The sequence below is a fragment of the Pezoporus wallicus genome, unplaced genomic scaffold (genome assembly GCF_028554395.1).
Source record: "Pezoporus wallicus isolate ANWC-B61680 ecotype Strahan unplaced genomic scaffold, APGP_CSIRO_Pwel_v1 contig_3181, whole genome shotgun sequence".
Classification (NCBI taxonomy): domain Eukaryota; kingdom Metazoa; phylum Chordata; class Aves; order Psittaciformes; family Psittacidae; genus Pezoporus; species Pezoporus wallicus.
The window spans coordinates 6,741,894-6,762,834 of record NW_026641700.1 but is presented as its reverse complement, the minus strand read 5'-3'; the positions used below and the strand labels follow the sequence as shown (position 1 = coordinate 6,762,834).

The 20,941-nt window shown below is 39.4% G+C and overlaps 2 protein-coding genes across 4 annotated transcripts in view; one reads left to right on the top strand and one right to left on the bottom strand.

Annotated features, from left to right (window-relative positions):
• The window catches only part of WIPF3 (WAS/WASL interacting protein family member 3), a 302,270-nt gene that overhangs the window by 34,938 nt on the left and 246,391 nt on the right, over positions 1-20,941 (top strand). The window lies entirely within an intron of this gene.
• SCRN1 (secernin 1) overlaps positions 1-20,941 on the bottom strand; it is a 37,431-nt gene that overhangs the window by 6,797 nt on the left and 9,693 nt on the right. Inside the window, exons 2-4 of the mRNA XM_057424918.1 lie at positions 20,303-20,462; positions 9,103-9,284; positions 2,760-2,962 (exon numbers count right to left, since the gene is read on the bottom strand). Coding sequence (XP_057280901.1) covers positions 2,760-2,962; positions 9,103-9,284; positions 20,303-20,461 — 544 coding nt within the window. The 5' untranslated portion in view covers position 20,462. The remainder of the gene's footprint in view (positions 1-2,759; positions 2,963-9,102; positions 9,285-20,302; positions 20,463-20,941) is intronic.

The following is a 20,941-nucleotide window of genomic DNA, read 5'->3' as shown; positions in this document are numbered from 1 at the left end:
GGTTGCAGAGCTCAATTATATGTGCCCTACTTAGATATTTACACTGCCTTCTGATTAATAGTGGTATTTAGTCAGAATACCAGTTTCACAATCTGGACCTCTCACATTCTGACCATGAAATTACAGTGGTGTCCAAATATACCTACTCTTGTCTCCAGTGGTGTATTCCACTGCCACAACAAGGCTCGAGGTCTGACTGCATTTAGTTTCACAAAAATTCCTTGCCCTCCTAAACTGGAAATTTGATTTGGAAGATGGTTTTAAAAGCTTACCAATTGCTTTAAGCTTCCCAGTTTAAAAACAATTTTACTCTTAGTTGCAAGATGGCCTCAAACTGAACTTACTTTTAAATCTTAAATTTTAAAATGGCATGAATTAAAAAGAAAGTGTAAGTAGCCTTCAAAGAATATTAAAGGGTCTTTTAATTTGCTTTTCTCAAAACCACTGCAGTGCTGATATCCATGTATCTACAGCATGACTAATGGTGGCTGCTGCAGATACTCTTCAGAGAGCATAAAGCAAATACATTGGAAGCCAGAGAAAGAGCTGATAAAGTAAATCTCTAAACTAAAACAAAACCAGACTCTGGAATTTAGCACAAACTTTTTCATAAACAGAAACCAAAGTAGTATTTGTGAAAGCTATTACATTGCCTTCCACAAAAGTAAGCTTGCTTTTGTAATGTCTTGTGCATGCAATTTAAATAATGACTAACAATTTAGAGTAGGAAGTTCTCTGCATCGGCCTGCAAAAAAAGTCATTGTAATTCAGTTCCAACTTTTACCAGGGTCACTGAGAGATTGTTCTGATTTACACTCCTAAACAGGAAACCCTTCTTTCTTGAATTTCTTCACTTGAGTGATAGGAATATTTGTGTTTGTATCAAGCTAGGCAAGCCATTCCTTAAGAGCTCTTTAAATATTACATTTAGTGACGTCTGTAAAATAATATTTCATGGGTTTTATCACCTTCAAGAAATGAAAATTTATCAAGCAAATAAATATTTCCACTCTGACTGAAGAACAGTAATAGGAAGGATTGTAAAAGTGTTTATCCTTAAATTACTGTAAGAGAGTTCCTTGATAAATATTCACTATAAGCTTTACAGAACGGCAGCAATGATGACAGAATCAGGAAAAAAAAAAAAAACAAACGCCTTCACACTGGGGAATGACACATTTTCCCTGTTATAGCAGCATTTGTGCAGTCATTTGAAAGCCTAAGAGGCATGCTTATGGTTGCAAGGAAGAACCCCCTGAACAAACTATGAAATACAGAGCTCTTGCATAGCCCGCAGCCTGGCAGCCTCAGCAGACTGCAGGAGATGGAAACTACTTATCTGCAGCTTAAAGGGACTTCCTGAAGAGAAATGCGCTGGTAAAATTGGAACAGAGCTGCAGTGTCATTTCAAAAAGCTGCAAGCAGCAGGTGAAAGGAGCAGTATCTTTGCTGGGAAGAACGATGCGAAGGTTACGTATTGCTGGATGCAGCTAAAAAGGCTAGTAAAAACCACTATTCTTCAAGTATCAGCCAGGTATGTTAACAGGAGGTGGCAGGATGTCACTGCATGACCCCAGGAACTTCAGGAGCCAACTGCTTTGCAGAATTTGGACTTTGAGAACAGCATTATCATTCTTTCCTCCCCTATGCCGGGTATCTGTTTGTGCTAGAGGACTTCTGTCCCATAGGTTTCCTTAAAATGCAAGCTTTGCTTGGGAAAACACCATCCCCACTAAGGTAAGTTGATTCGTATTTGATGGCATGAACTGACAATAGGAGATCACACAACTTTACACAGGCTGGTGCTATTTCTTTGCTTTGGGATTTCCGAAGTTAAACCTTCCACTTCCCCATACCTGCTATCTCCTACCTTTCACTGAAGGGGAAATGAAAACCGAATTCAATGTACCTGCCACAGCTCAAAGCATGGATGATAAAAATCCTTTCCAGTTACCTGAATTTTTAGTTCATTCAGACATGAGTAAATTTTAAAAAGCTCTACTCTTATGAAAATATAAATCCCTTCAAAACCAAAACCAGCAACTGATAATAAATTAAATATAAAACCTGAGACGCTTGTTTGTATTAAGACAGCAAATATTTGCCAGCTAAGTTTTAACGAAGTTCATCTACCAAGCCAGTGAAATCTAGAAGATAGTTTGGCAGCTCTGGCTTCACACCTACAGAAAAAGAAACCACCTACAAGTTTAAAGAGCAGAAAGGCATTGTTCTGCAGTATCAAAGAAGAAATGATGATATAAGGGGACTCTATCTATTGCATTAAAGCAACCAGCAGCAGCCCGTTCCATGTACCACCTAACACAAGCCCTTTTCTCAAAGCTATCAATGCTTACCCTTCCTTCTTAATATTTTTGATTTTTAAGTACCAATTTGGGCATTAACTGGATCAGAAAGACATGTGACACATTCCAAACAGTAAATAAATCTAGGAAAATACAACACTTACTGAAGGCAAAAATCTAAGCATGATTATTACATAGCTGAGGTATACAGGTAACAATCTCCAGCTTCACAGAAAATGCTAAGTTACATCAGCCAATACAAATCAACATTAAAACAAAAAAAACAAAAAAGAAAAAAAGGAATAGCACAAATACAGGAGGTTAAAATTAATTATTTAATCAAACACTTGCATAAACTGGTCACTTACTTAAACTCTGACTTTATAGGACCAATTCTTCCGAAACAATTCTCACAGCTCTTTATAATAAGGAAGGTTTGCTTTGAGTGATACTGACCTGTGATTTTTTCTGCTGCCCAGTACTTTCCAGAAGTCTCCAGTATCCAGGCTTCATTTCTGTCCACAATCAAAAATGCACTTTGGAAAGTATGACATGAGCTCCCATCTTCATAATAATTTCCACCTTGTCCATGCTCTTCCAACAGAGCAACTATTACATCCAATGCTTCTTTAGCTGTTGCTCCTCTTTCTAGGCCAAGTCTGTAAGAAAAAGGAAAAACTGATTCAGACAGACATACAGCAGTGAGGTCTCCATAAGTTATTGATTTTAAACATCAGCATTGATCTGGTTTAAAAATACTGAAGTGTCAGGCATGCCTAGTGTAAGAATTCCTGCTTTAATGAGTTACTGGAATTACAGGATGACATATTAGACGATATAATCTGTTTCAAGCCTCTATTTTCTACACTGCTTCTTCATTCTGATGCCTGCCGTAGCTGGTTTTTAGTTTTTAAAGAATTCAACTACCAACCAATGACCTCACCCATGCTGTAAACATGCAATGCTCTATTTATCCCTGCCCCAGGCAGAATAAATTTAAAGGATAATTTGCAAAGGTCTTTTTAAAGTAACAGCTGTATGCAAGCTTACTTAGCTGTACAGAGAGTGGGGAACTGCAAATTAATATTACCAGAGATCAAAAAATGGAAGAGGTATTCAGTATTACAATCTCTGTACAACTTCTCTTTCCCAATGCTCCAATATTCATTTGGCCATCAAAGCTAGATGTACGTTATCCTTGGATGCATATTGCACACTGTAGACAGAAGCATTTTTGCACAGTCATACTTCAGGGTTCCTGCAGAGGCTTCCCAAATAAAAACCAAATCATTTAACACCAGATACGGCTTCCATCTGAACTAAAATTAACCATATGTCTAAAAGAACACGATTTTTAAAGGAAGTTTGAGCAAATCAAGGGTATTTTAGAGAAAAGAAAGCTGAAGAACAATAGGCTCTACAAAGCTATAGGGAATTACTATATCCTGACTTGAATAAATTGGATGAAATAATCCCTAGATATAATTTACAGCCCTAACCAAGTCAATCAATGAAAGCAGTAACTAGAAAAGGCTAAATCAGACCTGCAAACAATTCCACTTCAAAATGTAATTACTGCTAATGAGGAAATGCATTATTTCAAGCAACAGAATATCCATGCCTCCGTCCTTTAGGACAATTACCTGGATCAGTCCAACATTTCTCCCTGTTGGTTATGGCACCTTAATATTTTCTGCTTTGTTTATCTAATAGCTCTGTGGACAAAGTCATTTTGACTGATGGATAGCTCCAAGAAATTCACCTTTTTAAATGTAAGTGCTATGCTAGCCCTTTAAGGTCCCTTTCAATGCAAACCATTCTATGATTTCCCTGGAAATCACATGACAAGAAGACACTACTGTTTCTTTCCTAAAAACTACAGTACACAAATCAGCTCCTGATAACTTGGATAAAATTTGCTGATCTAAACACTTTTCTATCTGATCTCTGCACTGGGCCTGCTTTGTTAAATAGCTGGCCACTATTAACCTTTGTTTAGGTTAAGTTATTGAAAGCAGTGTTTTCATCTCTCTCAGCAGCATCTATTTATCACTTCATGACAAAGGAGAGCCAACTAGAATTTTAGGCCCTAACTTACAGTGACAGTTTCTCCCCCCTCATCATCTTACTTTGCATTTATCATTGTTCCTTCTTGTCTTGTTTCTTATATTAGCTGAAACTTGTTCTGTATTTTTGTCTCCATTTTTAGTTCCTATACATTCTTGTTATTCCTCCATTCTTTCCATCACTGGTGCAATCACTTTTTTCAGAGCAATACAGAGTTCCCAGTCCTAGCATGTCACACAGAAATCATTTAAAAGCCAGTCCAAAAGCATGTCTGATTTATTCCCCAAGAGCAATTCAAACAGCTGTCACTGCCACAGGTAAACGAATGGGCTGACAACTACCTTAGCGACCATATAGTCACTAGGTTCATTGATAATCTGCTCCCTTCTCCCTTCTGCCCAGTTTATGACCAAAAGCATCAGGCTATAATTAGATCCAAACCTGCCAAGAGGCATAACGTCGTAACTTTTAATAATGTCTCCCTGACATTATTCCTCTGAGACGGCTATGGTCTACCTTTCTCTGTCAAAACTACAGCAGATATTCAGGCTGAAGAAATCTTTCAGGTATTTTTTTTTTGCAAATGGCTCCAATGTTACATCTACTTCCATTTAACAAAGGCCTAGACTCTGCTTTTGTTTGGGTGCTCCTATCAGTCACAAAGGACAGCAAAAAAATAAAACCATCCTACACAACAACCACACAGCTCATCTCCACAAAAACGTAGGTCTTGCCACTTATCTCTGCATTGGTGTCCTGGGTAACTGCAGCATCGCCCTCCCACTACACCACATTTCAAAGTACCCTTCAAGGTGAGCTGGAAGAAAATTTTAAGTAATTTTACCCCCAGATGACAGCTTGAATTATTCATTAAGAAAATTTCAGTGACTTCGTGCAATCCATTGCCTCAGTACCTCCAATATGCTATCACACTGTCAAAACATTATCTTAAGCTTCTTAATTTATCAGTTAGAGATGCCAACTTTCCCAATGCAGTAACATACATGATGATGACATTCCACTTTATTCAGTTCTGATGTCTCTAAGGAACAAAATCGGTAAACAAATTAATACAATTTTAAAGAGCATTCTTGACTCCTTGCCAAGAGAGTCTGTGCGGCTCTGAAAAAGTGGCTGTACCAGCAATGAGAGGAACTAAGAAATAATACAAACACACAGGGATTAAAAATTAAGTCAATAATACAAAAATAAGGGTGTATTTTACAGCTTTCTTCATATATGCTTTTTGTATGATAATGTTGTCCTGTTCTAACTGTACCAGCATAAGCAAAACTGTACACCAATGGGTCTTAATCCTCAGATACATCAGTGTTCAGGGTAACACACTTTTCAGTTATTAAGCCAGGAGTTCAGCTGCTAAACAAGCTAAAAACTTCGTGAAATACATCTTTACTGATGTGCATCGTGACCTTTACTGAAAAAAAAATCCTTTTGCCTATGAACTTGCAAGATGAATTTTCAATTTCCTATTTCAACAACAACACAAGCTGACTTCAGAACTATACTACCCTGCTGAAAGATGCCTCTGATCTGTTCAATGCCATGTGCTCTCCTAACACCCACCTACAGCCTTTGCCCATATTGGCTGGATTTTAAATCCTAACTGAAAAGTGACAATTCCAGATCAGTTCAAGAGAGAGGAAGACTCCCCTAGAGAAAAAGAATAATCATGTTAAGAAAACACAAACTCTTAGGGGAGCCTGAGCAGTCCAGCAAAATTTCATTCTATTACTTGGATGACATTCCTGGGTTGACAACTCTGAAGAACATGTTTCAGAGTATAAATCTTTATGTTTCTTTAGCTAACAGCTAGTCATATATGCACACACAGAATATCAATCTTCATCCTTCACTAAGGTCTGACATAGATACAGAAGTCAAACACATACATAGGTGTGAGAAAAATTTGGCCAGCAGAGATGTGCATTTCTTAATTAGGCTTTATTTTTATTCCAGTAAATCCTGAGTGACAGAATTAGCCTGTTCTCAGGTAAAGAGGCAGAGCTGGTGCCAACTGCTTCATTGCAGGCGATATGACTGATTTTGTACTTGATGGCTCTCTATTCTATGAGGTGATCCAAAACAGATAAGCTTAATGCAACTGGCCAAGTCTTCACAGTAAGAAAAAGAATCACTTTGGCTGGAACAAGCAGCAGATGGTAGTCTGCAACATATCTCTAGTTCTCCTTGCCTGAAGCACACCCTGCATGCAAGCTACAGACCATTTCATCTGCAGATAAAAAGGAATAGGGGGAATGTAATATCGACACATGATGTTCATTCATAGTTTATTAGCAGTTTCTCCTTATTTTGAGATCTCCTGATTTGCTAGGTGGATAAACCTAGAGATGCTGGACAACCTATACATTTGAATGTTAAAAAGTATTTTGAGACTGCAATAACTATGACAAAAATAAGTAGAACTCTGCATCTAAAGTAATGCTTTGTTAAAGTTTCAAAAGAATGGTATTGGGAGGGCAAAAATAAAGGTGGAGCTTGGAAAGTCACCTAACATATCTTCTTTTTGACAAAAGCTTGTCAGATATTTTCTTAAGAGACCCCGACTCTCCCTTCATGAAATTAAACTCATCACTGCAATTAGCCCTCTGAGGTTCAGCTTCTTTGCAGATTCCTTCTATAATACAGAGTTTAGAGAAAAAGCATAACCCAAATTTCCACATGATTTTCACACTGGCCAGATCCTATAGATCTTAGATCATATTTCCCATTTCCACTGCATTCTCTCCAACTGGCTCATAGTCTTCTTAGTTAATGGTAGCTGGAACCAGAGACTGTATTTCTGCAGAGACAGCATTAAAGAACATCTACAATTACAGTTTCAGGCAGCTATATATCTAATGACAATTTCTTGTAACTCATGCATCCCAGCTTGCTTATGAGAATACCTTCTAAGGTTTTAATGCCCTCTTAAAAGTCAGGTATCTATTTCCTATCCTCTACTCATAAAATTTTTTAACCTATAGCAGGAATAAAGCAGAATGGCCCAACAGGATTTTTCTTGACTAACAATTATTACAGCATATTTATCAACTCACTGATATTTAAGTGTTTTTTCTCCCCTTCAGGAACAGTGGTTAATAACCACTGGTTTATAACCTGTCTATAACCACAAGTCTTTTTAACCCTATTAAGCATATCCACAACATTTAACCTTGTCCAGTCATCCAGAGCCTCCTTCATCTTTCACTAGTTTCAAGAAAAATGAGCATTAACCTGAAATTGGTTCAGCCCACTCATCAAATACCCTAAGGCAAATGTCAGCAGGACCACTGGGTCTAATACTGGTTCACTTAAACAAGCAGTTGTCCTGTTGATATAAGGAAAGCAAGTGCCTGGAAAACATAGGGTTAAGATACTTTTAACTTGGGTCTAAGATAGAGAACAATGTTTGAGTTGTAAGTCTGTGGTGTGATAACAGAATTTAGTAGTCTACTAACAAGAGTGAATTGTTTCCTTTTATAATAAGTGAAGCACTTCTTAGCATCCTTCTAATTATCAGTTAGTTTGGAGACAGTGACTCCCAAACATCTGCTAGCTTGAGACGCAATAAATTTTGTAGATGAAGGTTGCACCATTTTAAATCTTTGCCAGCTATCAGAAACTTGCAGCTAATTTGTCATTACTGGGGCATCCCACTGTGCCAAAGGTGAAAAGTGCACCCTGAGGAAGACTGCTTACTTCATCTTGAAGACCCCTGCCCACATGAGGAAGACTACTTACTTCATCTTGAAGACCCCTGCCCATGACCATCGACCATTGGAGGGCAGCGCACAAGCATCAAAAGGGAGGAGACTTATGATAATGAGTACCTAAACTAATTGTAATATCCCACAGAACTCTTGGGAACCTAATGAATATGCATGTTTGTAATAAATATCAGCTTGCTTAACCCCTCGGCGTGCAAGTTAGGAGGAGCAATCCCCCTTGCACCCGGCGCCGTAATAAACATACCTGCTTTATAACTGTGAGTTGTAGAATCTGATTTCATGATTCACTGTCCTATCTTCAACTGAGTCTGTTTGCTCCCTTTCTCTTTGTATTGTCTGACCCCTTTTCTCTTGTTCTTTCATTTTCAGCTTTCTTCTCCCACCCAACTCTCCTACAAGAAATTCTCTCACTACAAGATCAGCATGCAGGTTGAGGCTTACAGTGCAACACAAGCCTTTTAGGCAGCCAGCCTTCAATAAAGAGACTTACAGGAGTTTGCCAGCATTTATAAAAGGGCAATGGTTTACATTGGAATGCATGAGCTGAAGTGAGACATAGTCGCCTGTTTATGCCTACAGTTGGCTATAAGCCCAGGATAAGCTTTTTAGGTCAGAGTAGGCTGTTGAATGAAGGGAGAATGAAGGACACACCAGCAATCCGATTTCACAAATCAGTTAGCCGCTCTTTACTAACAATGGAATCATATCTCTTAGCTTGTCAGAACAGCCACTTCTAGACTATAAGGTACATAGACAAGGTAGGTTTAGTGAACCTCCATTAGACTAGTACATATTTGGGAGCCAAATTCAGATTCCAAGTGTTCTAAGTGTTAACTCAGCTGTGTCTGAAGCTCTGCCTAGACAGGTGTGCTTATACCATTTTAAAATCTCCGGATATCATTGTCACAAAGCTGTTATCTAATATCTTTATCATCTAATCCTTGGTGTTTGAAAGGCTGGTCACAGCTTGGTAAGCCACCCACCTGACAAGATCCATTCCAAGCAAGGCTTCAGATTCAGAAGCTGGTTCTCTGGTTATGACGGCTTCATTAGCTACACAGACTCCATGCTCGTTCGCTCCCATCTCTGCCCCCCAGAGCCAGGAGGGTCTGCTCAGCACAACAGCGTGAGTCTTCGGCACCTGCTCAATCTCAATATATGTGCACTGCAGAGAGAGCAGGAAGAGAAAAAGCAAACCAGTTGCAAGCAGTCTATCTAATGCTGTGACTGAAGTAACACAAAACTTCTGTGTACAGACAGGGCACATTGTTTTAAAAAGTCCATGTCTTATGTATGAGCAGGGAATTTTTTAAGCAACATTTAACTGTCAGATTTGAACCTTTACAGGCTTATATTGCAAAAGTCTGGAAAAATACATCTCTCTTGGTAGCTGCAGGCTTCAAAGAGTCAAGCAGAACACAAATGCTAAAATCAGCGGAAAGCAGAGGTAGACACACTATACTGTTACAGTAAAGAAGCACAGATCACGCTTGTACATAGCAACAACATCAAACCAATATACCATCTCACCTCAGCACAATCTCTAGTATGTTATTAAGTACACAGTATAACAATGGTAACTGGATAAAGTACATCAGAAGGCTTCCCTCTCTTCCTTGCTGCCTCCCCTGCAGCTGCCCCCAAGACTGAGACTGCCAGTAGAAAAGAGGGTGGGGATGGAAATCAAGACTTGAAAAGATTCAGTGGAATGCTTTGATAAGCAGTCAGAGGAAATAAAACACAGGCATTGTTTTTGCTTAAAGCTGATGTTTCCGCTAGTTTAAATGTGATCAGAGTTCTGTGAATGTATTCTACGTTAAAAATACAAAGGAAGGCTGAAGTCATTGAAACTGCAAGGAAGAAATAAATTATGTTATCCTTCAAATATATTTACCTTTCCCTTGCTTTTGGACTTAAAAAAAAGCACTGTTTCCCCAGACAGCATGGAAGAGAGTGTGAGCCATCATTGGATCATTGGCTTGTACAAGCCAAAAAAATGGGTTTTACATTTTATTACTGAGGTCACATTGCGTTCTTCAAGGACCAAACTCCACACAATTTTCTTTTGAGGAAGCTGAAGCTGTCTGTGTTATTTATGAGACACTCTTAGTGGTCAGCATTCCTGTTGTAGCATCTTCCTTGCAGGAAGTAATCTGCAACATTTTTCTGGAAGAATATTTGGTCAGAGGTATCACAGGAAGCAGGATGAGCAGACGGGACTAGTGGACTAGGGGTTGTTTGCCATGAAAACACATACTGAATACATTGGAATCTAAAGCCAAAGGAATCAGTCCAAGATTATTAGCAATGAGAAGCTATCGTTTTTCCCTAATCTGTCTTTCCCCCACTGGGGATTACACAGCCTTATCACCTTCAGCCTCTAATCTTGGGCAATGATTTTCACAGTAATAGTTAGGCTAGCATACAATTAAAATGTGTAACAGATCACCTTTGATCAGATATGGCATTTGTAGAATCCTTCACTCTAACCAAGCAAGAAGGACACTAGAAATGAGCTTGCCACCTTCATTAGTAATTGTGTGCAAACAGGTCAAATTGTCACCTTTTTATAAAGCAAATTACAGGTGAAACAGGAGGATGACTTTTCAGAGGACACGATTTAAAAAAAGAAAGGTGGGGAATTCTTTCACTCAAAGGCATTAAAAATAGAATGGGGACATGCTTCCCTTTTCCTTTCTGCTGTGTGCTTGATTTTGATTTCGCCTTAGGCAGTAAGACCCCAGCAGGGACTTATATAAATACCTGCTGTATTTGCTGGAGAAAATCCCTAATATTTGACCAAGCTGTTTGACCAAATCGCTTATACAGTAACACTATGATTGTGTAGAGGCAGATTCTTCATCTACTGAGGTGCAACTGGCACTGGCCAGGAGCTATGATCCGACTAATAAAATACATTACACAGTTCACCCTCTGCTTCATTTGCTAACCCAGCCACACTAGAGCAGACATTTCTTATCAGGACTCCCCCTTCTCCATCTGAGCTGTCAGCAAGCAAATCACATTTTTTGACATACTGAGTTTTGTCAGAGCTGTTTGGATAAGCCATGTGTGTGTGACTGAAGAGAGAATAACTGTATTTCCTGGACATGCAAAATTGGAGCTGCAGCAGCAAGAAAAAGGGCTGGACCAAGCACCTTCCCACACTACATGTGAAGATGTGACCAGAGCAGCTATCAGGAGGCAGGGCTGCAGCCAGGCAGACACCAGTACCTGCACAGCACTAGACTCCCTACATCTCATCACAGGTGGTCAGCTAGCTGGAGCCATTCAGGACATGAATCTTCCCCACATTCCAGCAGAAAGCAAAAACCAAGGCACAGTAAAGAAGAGATGTTAGTACTCCATAAACCCCCAGTTGCATAGCATTCTCTAGCTGAATAGCCCTATTATACAAGCCTGCTTATGCTGCTGTTTTGATCTTCCAGAAGAAAAAAAAAAAAAAAAAAAAGATGAAAACACACTGAAAAAGTGATTGTTAGGCTAAAAAAAATGCTGAATGACTCTTCCCTGCAAAACATTCTGGCTACCCTTGCTACCAACTGCTGATTACTTGGGGCCTCATTCCAGAGCCAAACATTTCCAAAACTGCTATTCATGATAGAGATTTTATTGTCAATGGTAGCAGTCAAGAAAGGGGAAAGAGGAAATTGTTTGCTCCTGCTTGAAGGATCCAGAGCATTCTGGGGAAAAAGTGCTTTTGCTTTGTAACTACATAATCATATGCCAGAAACCATTCAGAGGCCTCTCTACCTCAGAATAGAGCTGTCACCTTCTAAACTGCTTCTTTACGTTCCCCAATCCAGTGATAAGCAAACATGGACCAGATCTTCATATTATTTCCAGCTTCCATACATTAGCTTATGTACACAATGTTCAGGCCTCACTTACATAAACTGCATTAGAAGACCTAAATAACAGAAAAACATTCCAGTCTGATAGCAGCTGACAGGTTCTGTAGAACTACCATTGTCTTGACTCTTATTCAACAATCCTTTGCCATGGTTATTGCTGAAAAAACCTTGATAAGATTTTACCTTCCCATTAGAACTAATTAATCCAGTAAGCAGAAAAGTAGGCAGTCAATAGGACCAATGTATTAAGGCAGGCATTTGGTTCATATATGCTAACAGGTATGAGCTTATCAAAAAACTAGGGTCCAGATGTGACAATAGATTATTCATTTTAACAAACCTCCCACTCTGCAACTCCACCCACTTTCCCCCCCTTAAAATAACATCATAAACTTCCAGATAAAATAATATCTTCATGGAGGAAACAGAGGAACTTAACTACCCACCTGTAGCCAAGACACATCAATTGCAAAGGTAGCTCAACCAAAGCCAGTCACTGCATTCGCAGCACAATAAACCATTGCTATTCCACAGAAATCAGAACATATGCTTATAACAGCATACAGGGAAGCAAACATGGAAGGAAATAGTGGGGAAAGACAGCACTATCCACCAAAAGACCTCCTTGGCCACTAGATCTTTAGAGCTCAGATGATGACAAGATTTCAGAAGCAAGCACAAAGGACAACCTCCCTGTCCTCTCCTGCACCCCACTGACCTGGCAAATCCCTCCAGCACAACAGCACAGCATCCTGTTCTGCCGAGAGCAGTGTCAAACTAGGCAATGACAAATAAAATGGACATAAGGTCCTGCTGTGATTCTGCTTGCTGCCAACCCTGTCTTTAAAATTCTTGAAGCATCCAGCCTCAGCATGTCCTAACACTAACATTTTTCTTTGAGTATGAATGCTAAACCAGAAGAATACTCATACATTTGGTGGTAATGGCTGTGAGTGAGTGGTGTCAGGCTCCATTCATTTTCTAGGACCCCAACCCTGAAAGCAGCATAACTGGCATGATGCCCTGTAACAATAAATTCCCATCAGGAAATTTCAAAGCAACAAACAGAGACTTCACATACAAGAGAACAAGCCAATGACTTTAAAGAGAACTGAGCACGCTGAAAACTTTTTATTTCACTTACAGTATATCAAGAAAAGAATCTTATGAAGGCAGTTCTAAGTATAGTACAAGGCACCACTGATCTCCCACCCTAGCCAAGGCATACACATACATTGGAGGTATTCCAAAACCAGACACAACAGTTATAAGCACAAGAGATTTCTTCTTCCATTAATGAAAAGAAACTATTGTGCAGCTTCTACTGTACCCAAACTGCAGAAGCCTAACTCCTAGCACTGTCAGTCAGGTCATTATGAAATATCAGTGAAATCACACAGGCTTCAGCCCTGGATAACAAAGGCAATAGTCAGGGAATGCTTTAGAAAGAAAAAGTCTTTGAAGAAGGGCCACAAAATTCTAGATTCCAGAGGAGATTCCTCCACACCACTCTCATCAGATCCAGACTTTAATTTGTCATTAACTCTTTGCTTAGCCACTTCAAGCACTGCTGTATCACAGCACATATCAGAAAACAGCAAAATATCTTTACTATTACAGTAACTGAAGAAGTTGCACTGTGGCTGTTTTTAACATGGCAAAAATGTGACAAGGCAGTCTGCCAGCCTTCTGCCTCCATTGCCATCAAGACTGACAGCCTGGCGGGATCTGTCTACAGAGGCAACTCCAGAGGTGACATGGGCTACATGTGCCCTCCCACCATAGTGAAATAAGGAACTGGAAAGATAAAACATGGTTGTTCAATAAAGCCCCACATCCCTGTGGATGTGCCTCACAGAATGAGTTTTACAGACAATTCTGTTGCTGCTTATTTACAGGAAAAAAATTCAATACAGCTAAAAGGACAGGGAATGATCATTCTCTGAAAAGAAAAATATGCAACCAGTAGCACGCAATGCTAGTGGCTAGTTGATGCTCTTAGCACTGCTTGCTTATGCACTTAACCAGTACCAAGTACACAGTGGAAGACACCTGGATGACTTTACAACACCTATTAAGCACAGCTATGGTACCATAAAACTAGCAGCAAAACTGCTGTGCTGCAGTGGAGGGGACACCGATACATGAGGATACATCTAGGCTGAGTACATCTCAAGTAGTCAGCCCTAGTTCTAGAGGTCACGTAGTCAAACCAAAATGGTGAACAGAAGTCTCTCAGTGGCAGGATGAATCCTCAGGTATATAGCTTTCAAAAACACATGCTATGCTAGTATTTGCATCCTCATGTTGTAGCCAGATATAAACAGCAGCGGCATTTACTAGGTATAGAAACACAGAACAAAACCCATTCTTTGAATTAAGAACAGTTTTTCCTTTTTTTATGAAGAACCTAGCACACTTTATGTGAACTTTTATATTTGCATATTGTTCCTTGCTGTTTCTGTTCATCGATAACTGCAAAATTTGAATCTGTATGCCTCCAATCTCTAGCAGTGTCATTTATCCTGAAGAGTAAGGATGATAGGTTTTATTCTAGAAAACAATTGGAGAAGCTAGAAAAAGCCAAACAGTTCTCCTGTCCAAAAGCAGAACTACTCTGACCTACTCTAACCTACTCTATCAAGCCATCAAGGAGTCTCAGGCAGGGGAGCCATGGTATAGAAATATGGTCAGCAAAATTAAATACGAAAATCTTTAAGGAAATAAAATGCCACAAAGTGCAGCAAGGCACCCAAGGTTGAGAATACTCACTGAAGACAGAGTCAGAGTTGATTTAGCAGTCAATTCACCTCTTGTTCTTTATGTTACATATCTGGGTGATGAGCAAAAGTTAAAACTGAAATAGGGATGAAGCTTATCAATTCAATGGTTTAAAACATTAAGAAACAGATGTCAAAGAAGCTACAAACAGCCCACCACAGAGATATCCCTGGAACTCTCAGGTATCCTAGGACTGATTTCTTTGCTTGGGTACTTTGAAATGCCTGCTCACACATCTGTTTTGCCATAAGTGAATAGTTTGGGTGAAGACAGCAATTTTTTTTGCCCCAGACAATACCAGCACTCTTCCTCCTCTTCCTCTTTGTTCCAATTTAAAAAATAAAGAGAGCAAGAAAAAAAAAAATAGTTCAAGTTAACCAGTTTTGCTTTGGTAGCAGTAAAGGAGCAAAGCAGCAGTACTCCTGCAGTAAAGAAAACAGAGTCTTTGGGAGGGCAGAAACATCCAAGAGATTACGGTTTCTACCTCTGAACTGCTGCCGACTCATGCACTGTGTTACAAAGCAAAGTCAAACACATTAGTTTAAAGACCAGCCACCTGCAGTGGAGCAGAATAGAGAAAAAGCCCCCATTAGCCAAGCAACATACTCTGTTGAAGGCAGAAACCACTTTTATTAGTTGCTGTCTGCCTGTATAGTGCCTCTCTTCTATCTCTGTGCAAAATCTAAGGGTTAGTTCAAACAAGGTGGCTTGATGCAAGACATCTGCCTTGGTCATGACACAGGCTGTCTACACAGCGAGTTATTGGGTCTCAACTGAGCGGCAAGACCAAGCAGGTACCTAAACTCTCTCAGCACTGTAACTTGTTAGACTACAACCTTTTTTATCTATATAAATGAAAATTTTCATCATGGGCACAAACACTGCTGTTTCATCAACGTTTCCTGCCAGGCAGCACTTACCCATGGAGGTATCATAGCAGGGGTGCCCCATTCAAGGTCGCAGCTGCAGTAACTTGACTGTAAGAGTGGCACTGTCAATCTAATCTGGAGGCTCCCCAAGGAGTAAATTCTCAACAGATTAGGCTGCTGCTTGGTTTCTGTTATCAGGTTCTGAACTTCTTACCCCCCGATTTAATACAAATAACCCTAACAGCTGGCATAACAAGGAATCAGTATACCAGAATTAAATTGTGGCACTAGCATGATGCCTGGTGATTTAGTTACAAATACCAGAATTAAGATACCTCCAGGTAATATAAAGCCAGCTTTAAAACACTCAAAGTCTGCTTTCCAAGCTTTGTATCTATCTAGCAGTATCGGATAGAGATCCCTCAGTTAGCTTCAAGTTCTGTATCAGTGCTCAGACCAACACACAGCAAAAAAATCTTCCTGCTCTTCTGAAAAACCTCAGCAAGAGATGGTAGGGTATCCTTAAAAAAAAAAAAAAAAAAAGTAACAGCCAAACAACCAAAACCACTCAGGTATAACAGCCCCGCAGAGGGCTGACTTTAAGCTCAGAAGAGTGTTTGATACCAACATATTAGAAAAATTTTCCATATTCCACAATTTGATAGACTTTGTTGTAGACCATCCTTTCTATTTCCCCACTTCCACTCCTCCATAAGTTGCACGATATTAAGTTAGAAAACCTTTTACAGCTGTACACTGAAACAAGCAACCATGACTATTTTCAAATCATGGATAAAAGGTCAAATCAGAAGAAAGTGAGGTTGATCTAAAAGAAAAAAAAAATTAAAAAAAATGACCTGGAAAATTCAGCTAACAAAAGGTCACCCACTCAGGACTTCCAAAGAAGAAAGAAAACCACAGCAAGCAGCAGGTTACCAGAGAACAAGAGAAATCTAGTCAGTAAAGTCTACCTTAAAAACAAGATAGAAGGCTTTACTTAAAACTAATAGTGCAAGCTGTTCTGATTGGATTTTGTGACCTGTCTTAATACACATGAATACAGCCTGAATCCTCACAAACACATGAAAAACTCTTAAAATCCACAACTGGGGAAAAAAAGAACACACTTACTTTTAGTAGAGAAACTCAAAAAAAAGCCCCTGTTTATGGTTAAGGGAGCAGATCTCCACAAACAAGCTTACTAGACTGATCACTACAACGAGGAAAAGCGCTGATCAGCATCTGAAACTGCAAAATTACAATGCAAGACATGAACAAACTTTTGAGAAAGTTGGAAAGTTGTCACACAGAGAGCAGACCATAATGAAAAGCCCCATTGTTCAGGGTCTTGGGAATCTGCTGACATGAAGGGAAGGAATTATGTTGATGAGTTAGCTGCAGGGTTGTCTGGTAGGTTGAGCCAAAAAGATCATGCTTAAAACAACTTCCAGTATTGACTGAATTCCCGTGTTTAAGGCTCTGCCACAAACTAGCTGATAGCATTGTCTGCCAGATTCCTTTATAGCAGACCTGCTTAGCTAGTTTTATAAAACACAAGGGAAGGAAAACTGTAACAAGAATACCTCCAACCCAATGATAACTGAAGTGTTGGCAGTTTTCACAGGTTTTAAAGAAGAAAGTAATAATTCTGAATATGTCAAAGGCTGCGTCTAGAAACTTTGACATTCCTCTTCACTCTCCCTATTAGCTAATTACCTCACAGTAAGTTTGTTTATAAAATGGATATAGTGTCGCATGCCTTATACTTAAAAAACATGAGGCAGCTGAATTCAAGACCTTCCTTAAAGCTTTCTGCAACTTTCAGAGGTACTACTAACTGCACACATGGAATTAACAGACTTTGCACAAGCTCTGCCTACAGGTATACATGCATTTGCTGTAAAACAAGAGTAGTCTTAGACACAACCCTACAACAGGAGAAATACATACATTTCAGCTACTTAGCAAAACTGAAGACCTTACTTCTATTATGCTATTACAAAGCATGCTTGAAACATGAATCTTCTTATTCACTAGTGTCCTTATTTTGTAAAACAGCAAAATCTAAAAGTAAGCCTAGCAGCCTAAAACTTGGATTGTAGAGCTCTTACTGATCAGCCAATCTTTCACAATTCCTACAAAGTGGATTAATATTTTTCTAAAGACCTTTCAAGTGGCCAGTTCTAAAAAAAAAATAAATTGAAAATAGAATAAATAGAATAAAATAAAATAAGTTATTTCTAAAGACAATTACTCCACAGCACTGGCATTTTCTAGACTTGACTGAACACTCACTCTCTGCAGGTGGGGGGGAAAAATCTTGAACTTTAAAGAAGAAATAACAAATAAATCTACGCTTATGGCTGTCCAAAGGAGAGCAGTTAAAGGAAGCAGTAAGAATTTCAACAAAAATCTGAAGCCTGTACGTTTCTGCATACCACTATCCTTGGAAAACCTCAGGCTAGCTAATGAAAAATTATGCAGTAGCACAGACTGGCAGAAGCCAAACGATCCAGCTAATTAGAGCTTAAGCCCCTCTTTAAAGATTAAAGTATTTCTCCATTCCTGTCCCTTTTCTAAAAGTGCACCTTCACCACATTGCAACAAACCTCACCATTAATAAAAGAACCAACTGAACATTTAAGGGGGAGGCTTGAAGGTACTGGCTAGCAGAACAGATCTACAAATGGCAGTGTGCTAGGCAAAAGGACTGTGCTCCTTGCTTCCAAAAGACTGGCAAGAGAGTTCAGTTTATGACTGATTGCTATAAAAGGCATTAAATTGGTGAATCATGGGGTGGGAGAGGGATCGTAATAAGATTACATATGTCTTAATTAAACCCTTCATCAAATCATGACATCTTTATCAAAGAATAAAATATGGGGCAAAAAGACCAAAAGAATCAAGTACTCTAACATTAAGTTCTTACAAAGTATCCTCTTTTTATCCAAAGGATAAAAACACTAGAGAGGAGCTTCTGGAAGCTCATCTTTCACAGTAAGAATTATTTACTAAGAGGTGGTGAGAAACTTGCTGCTGAAGTGAACCTGTTGCCCAGAGAACCTGAAGCTGCCCCATCCCTGGCAGTGTTCAAGGACAGGTTGGATGGGGGTTTAGGCAATCTGGTCTAGTGGAAGGTGTCCCTGCCCATGGCAGGGGGTTAGAACAAAATGATCTCTAAGGTCCCTTCCAACACAAACCATTCTATGTTTCTATAATAACAGATTTTATTTCTCTCTCCATTGCCAGTTCAATGAAGAGAACCTTAAAAAAAAGAAACAAACAACCAAACAAAAAAAAACCAACAACCAAACAAAAAAAAAAATACTCTGAAGTTTTCTTCTTGTCTTACTGTCACACTTGTGTTCTGTGTACTAGCAAAGTCTACAAGGTGCCACCAATACAGCACTAGAAGTAACAGCAAGTTACTTGTACTGTCCAAGTAGTGCTTTTGGACAGGAGGAGAAGATTTCCTCCTATCCAAGATTAAACCATTTACTAATGTACAAGTTGTAAAAGAAGTTGGTAGAAACAATAATCAAGAGAACATTAACTGTTAGAACAAACAAGCCCTCTGACATTTGGAAGTTGTCCCACTTGAAATACAGAATTAAAACTGCCTTAGGATCTCCTCTGGGGAAGTAACAATTCTATCCATAAGGAACCTGTAGGGATGACAGTCACTGACTGGTGCAAAATACCTAGTATTCTCAGCCTTCTGCACAGAGACAGGAGGAAGTTGAATGCAGGGAACCTCACAGCTCCTGCTTTCCCAGCTGCCAGGAAGAGTGCAAACCTGTGAACTCTAAAAGCTCCAGACAGTGCAGATCAGGCTCTGTGTCCTCTGCTTTTTAGCTACCTGCACCTATCTTTATCTTCCCTTCTGTATCTTCATTCCTTCTTCACCACACTTTCCCCTATTCCCATCTTCTTGTTTCACTTGTCCCCTTGTTTCACACTTCCACATCTGCTTATCCTTTCATTTCTTCCATCATTAAAGTGAGGCTAAAGTAAAAGCTATAATTAAAATTACTTCCAGCAGGGTCTCGTTCAACCTGCATCCATGGCATCAACATCCAGCTACAGGATTCCACATCTGGCCTGGATTCAAAGAGAAGCCGCAGTACTGAAAATTGCCCATGAAGCAGGTGCCTCAGCTGCAGAACATGTCAAAGCCAACTGCATGTACAAGTGTTATGTCAGGCTTACAAAGTTTACACTCTTGCTTTCCTCCTCACTTTGCCTTATTAGAGCACAAGTTCTTTTGAGGCAGTGATTTCTGGCTACCAGTTTTGCAACATGCATACCATAGTTAGGTTCCATTATAACTCTAAAACGACTACCATGAAGAAGAACAAGTCATACGGCAAGTGACAAACTTTGAAAATTTGCTCTAACTTACAGTTAGCCAGAATATTCTTCCCTTAAAAAAAAAGTCTGGCCTGTCTCTGGATTGTGGCTTTTTCCTCAAAAAACAAAAAAAAGCTACATTCCGAGTTTCACTTCCAGGACTTTCAAAAATCTTCTCTGTTCTCTACTTAAGAGAGGTTTGAGTGAAGGGAACAAGGACTCCACAGTCTGACTGGAAAACAAGACAGCATTCATTTCTTCCAATGATAATAATTTCTCACCGTTTGAATGTAACAGTTCACCCTTACCTCAACTTTGCTTCCTGGATCATGATCTGCGGCAGCAAAGTAGACCACCTCCTGTACTTCATCCCTTGGCCTTGCAGAGTTCTTTCCAAACACCACCAGCCCATCTTTAGAACATGGGGGAAAGGCTACAAAACAGTAACTTGGAGGAGCTGCAGCCATCCTGAAAAGGAAAGGAAGAATAAACAAACAAAACTAGTGTTTGCTGAATTCATAACTGCATGCATTAGAGAATCACTCTTACTGCTACTTATTGTAGCTAAGAGATACTGCATTCCCTCTGTCACTTGATTGTCCAATGATAACAGAAGATTAGCTCACACGAAGCTTATCTGGATTTAATAAAATAAAAAAATATAGTAATTTTCAGCCATTTTTCAGCCAAGGCTTGTGCAGGAATAACGAAGAGGAAAAAAGATAACTGTACCTTAATGAGCCTACTCAGCCCCCACACAAAGAAGATATTCTGCACTGGAGCTGTTCAGGAACACATGACCTAAATGTATTCTGCTGACTCAGACAAGTGCAGGGACACAGAATAACTTTAAATAATTTACTCTCTGCTCCCATGCAGCTTGGTATTTTAAAAAAGGAAAGAAAAAACATGTTTGAGGGATTCCTGAAGGAGGACAATGGTGTAAC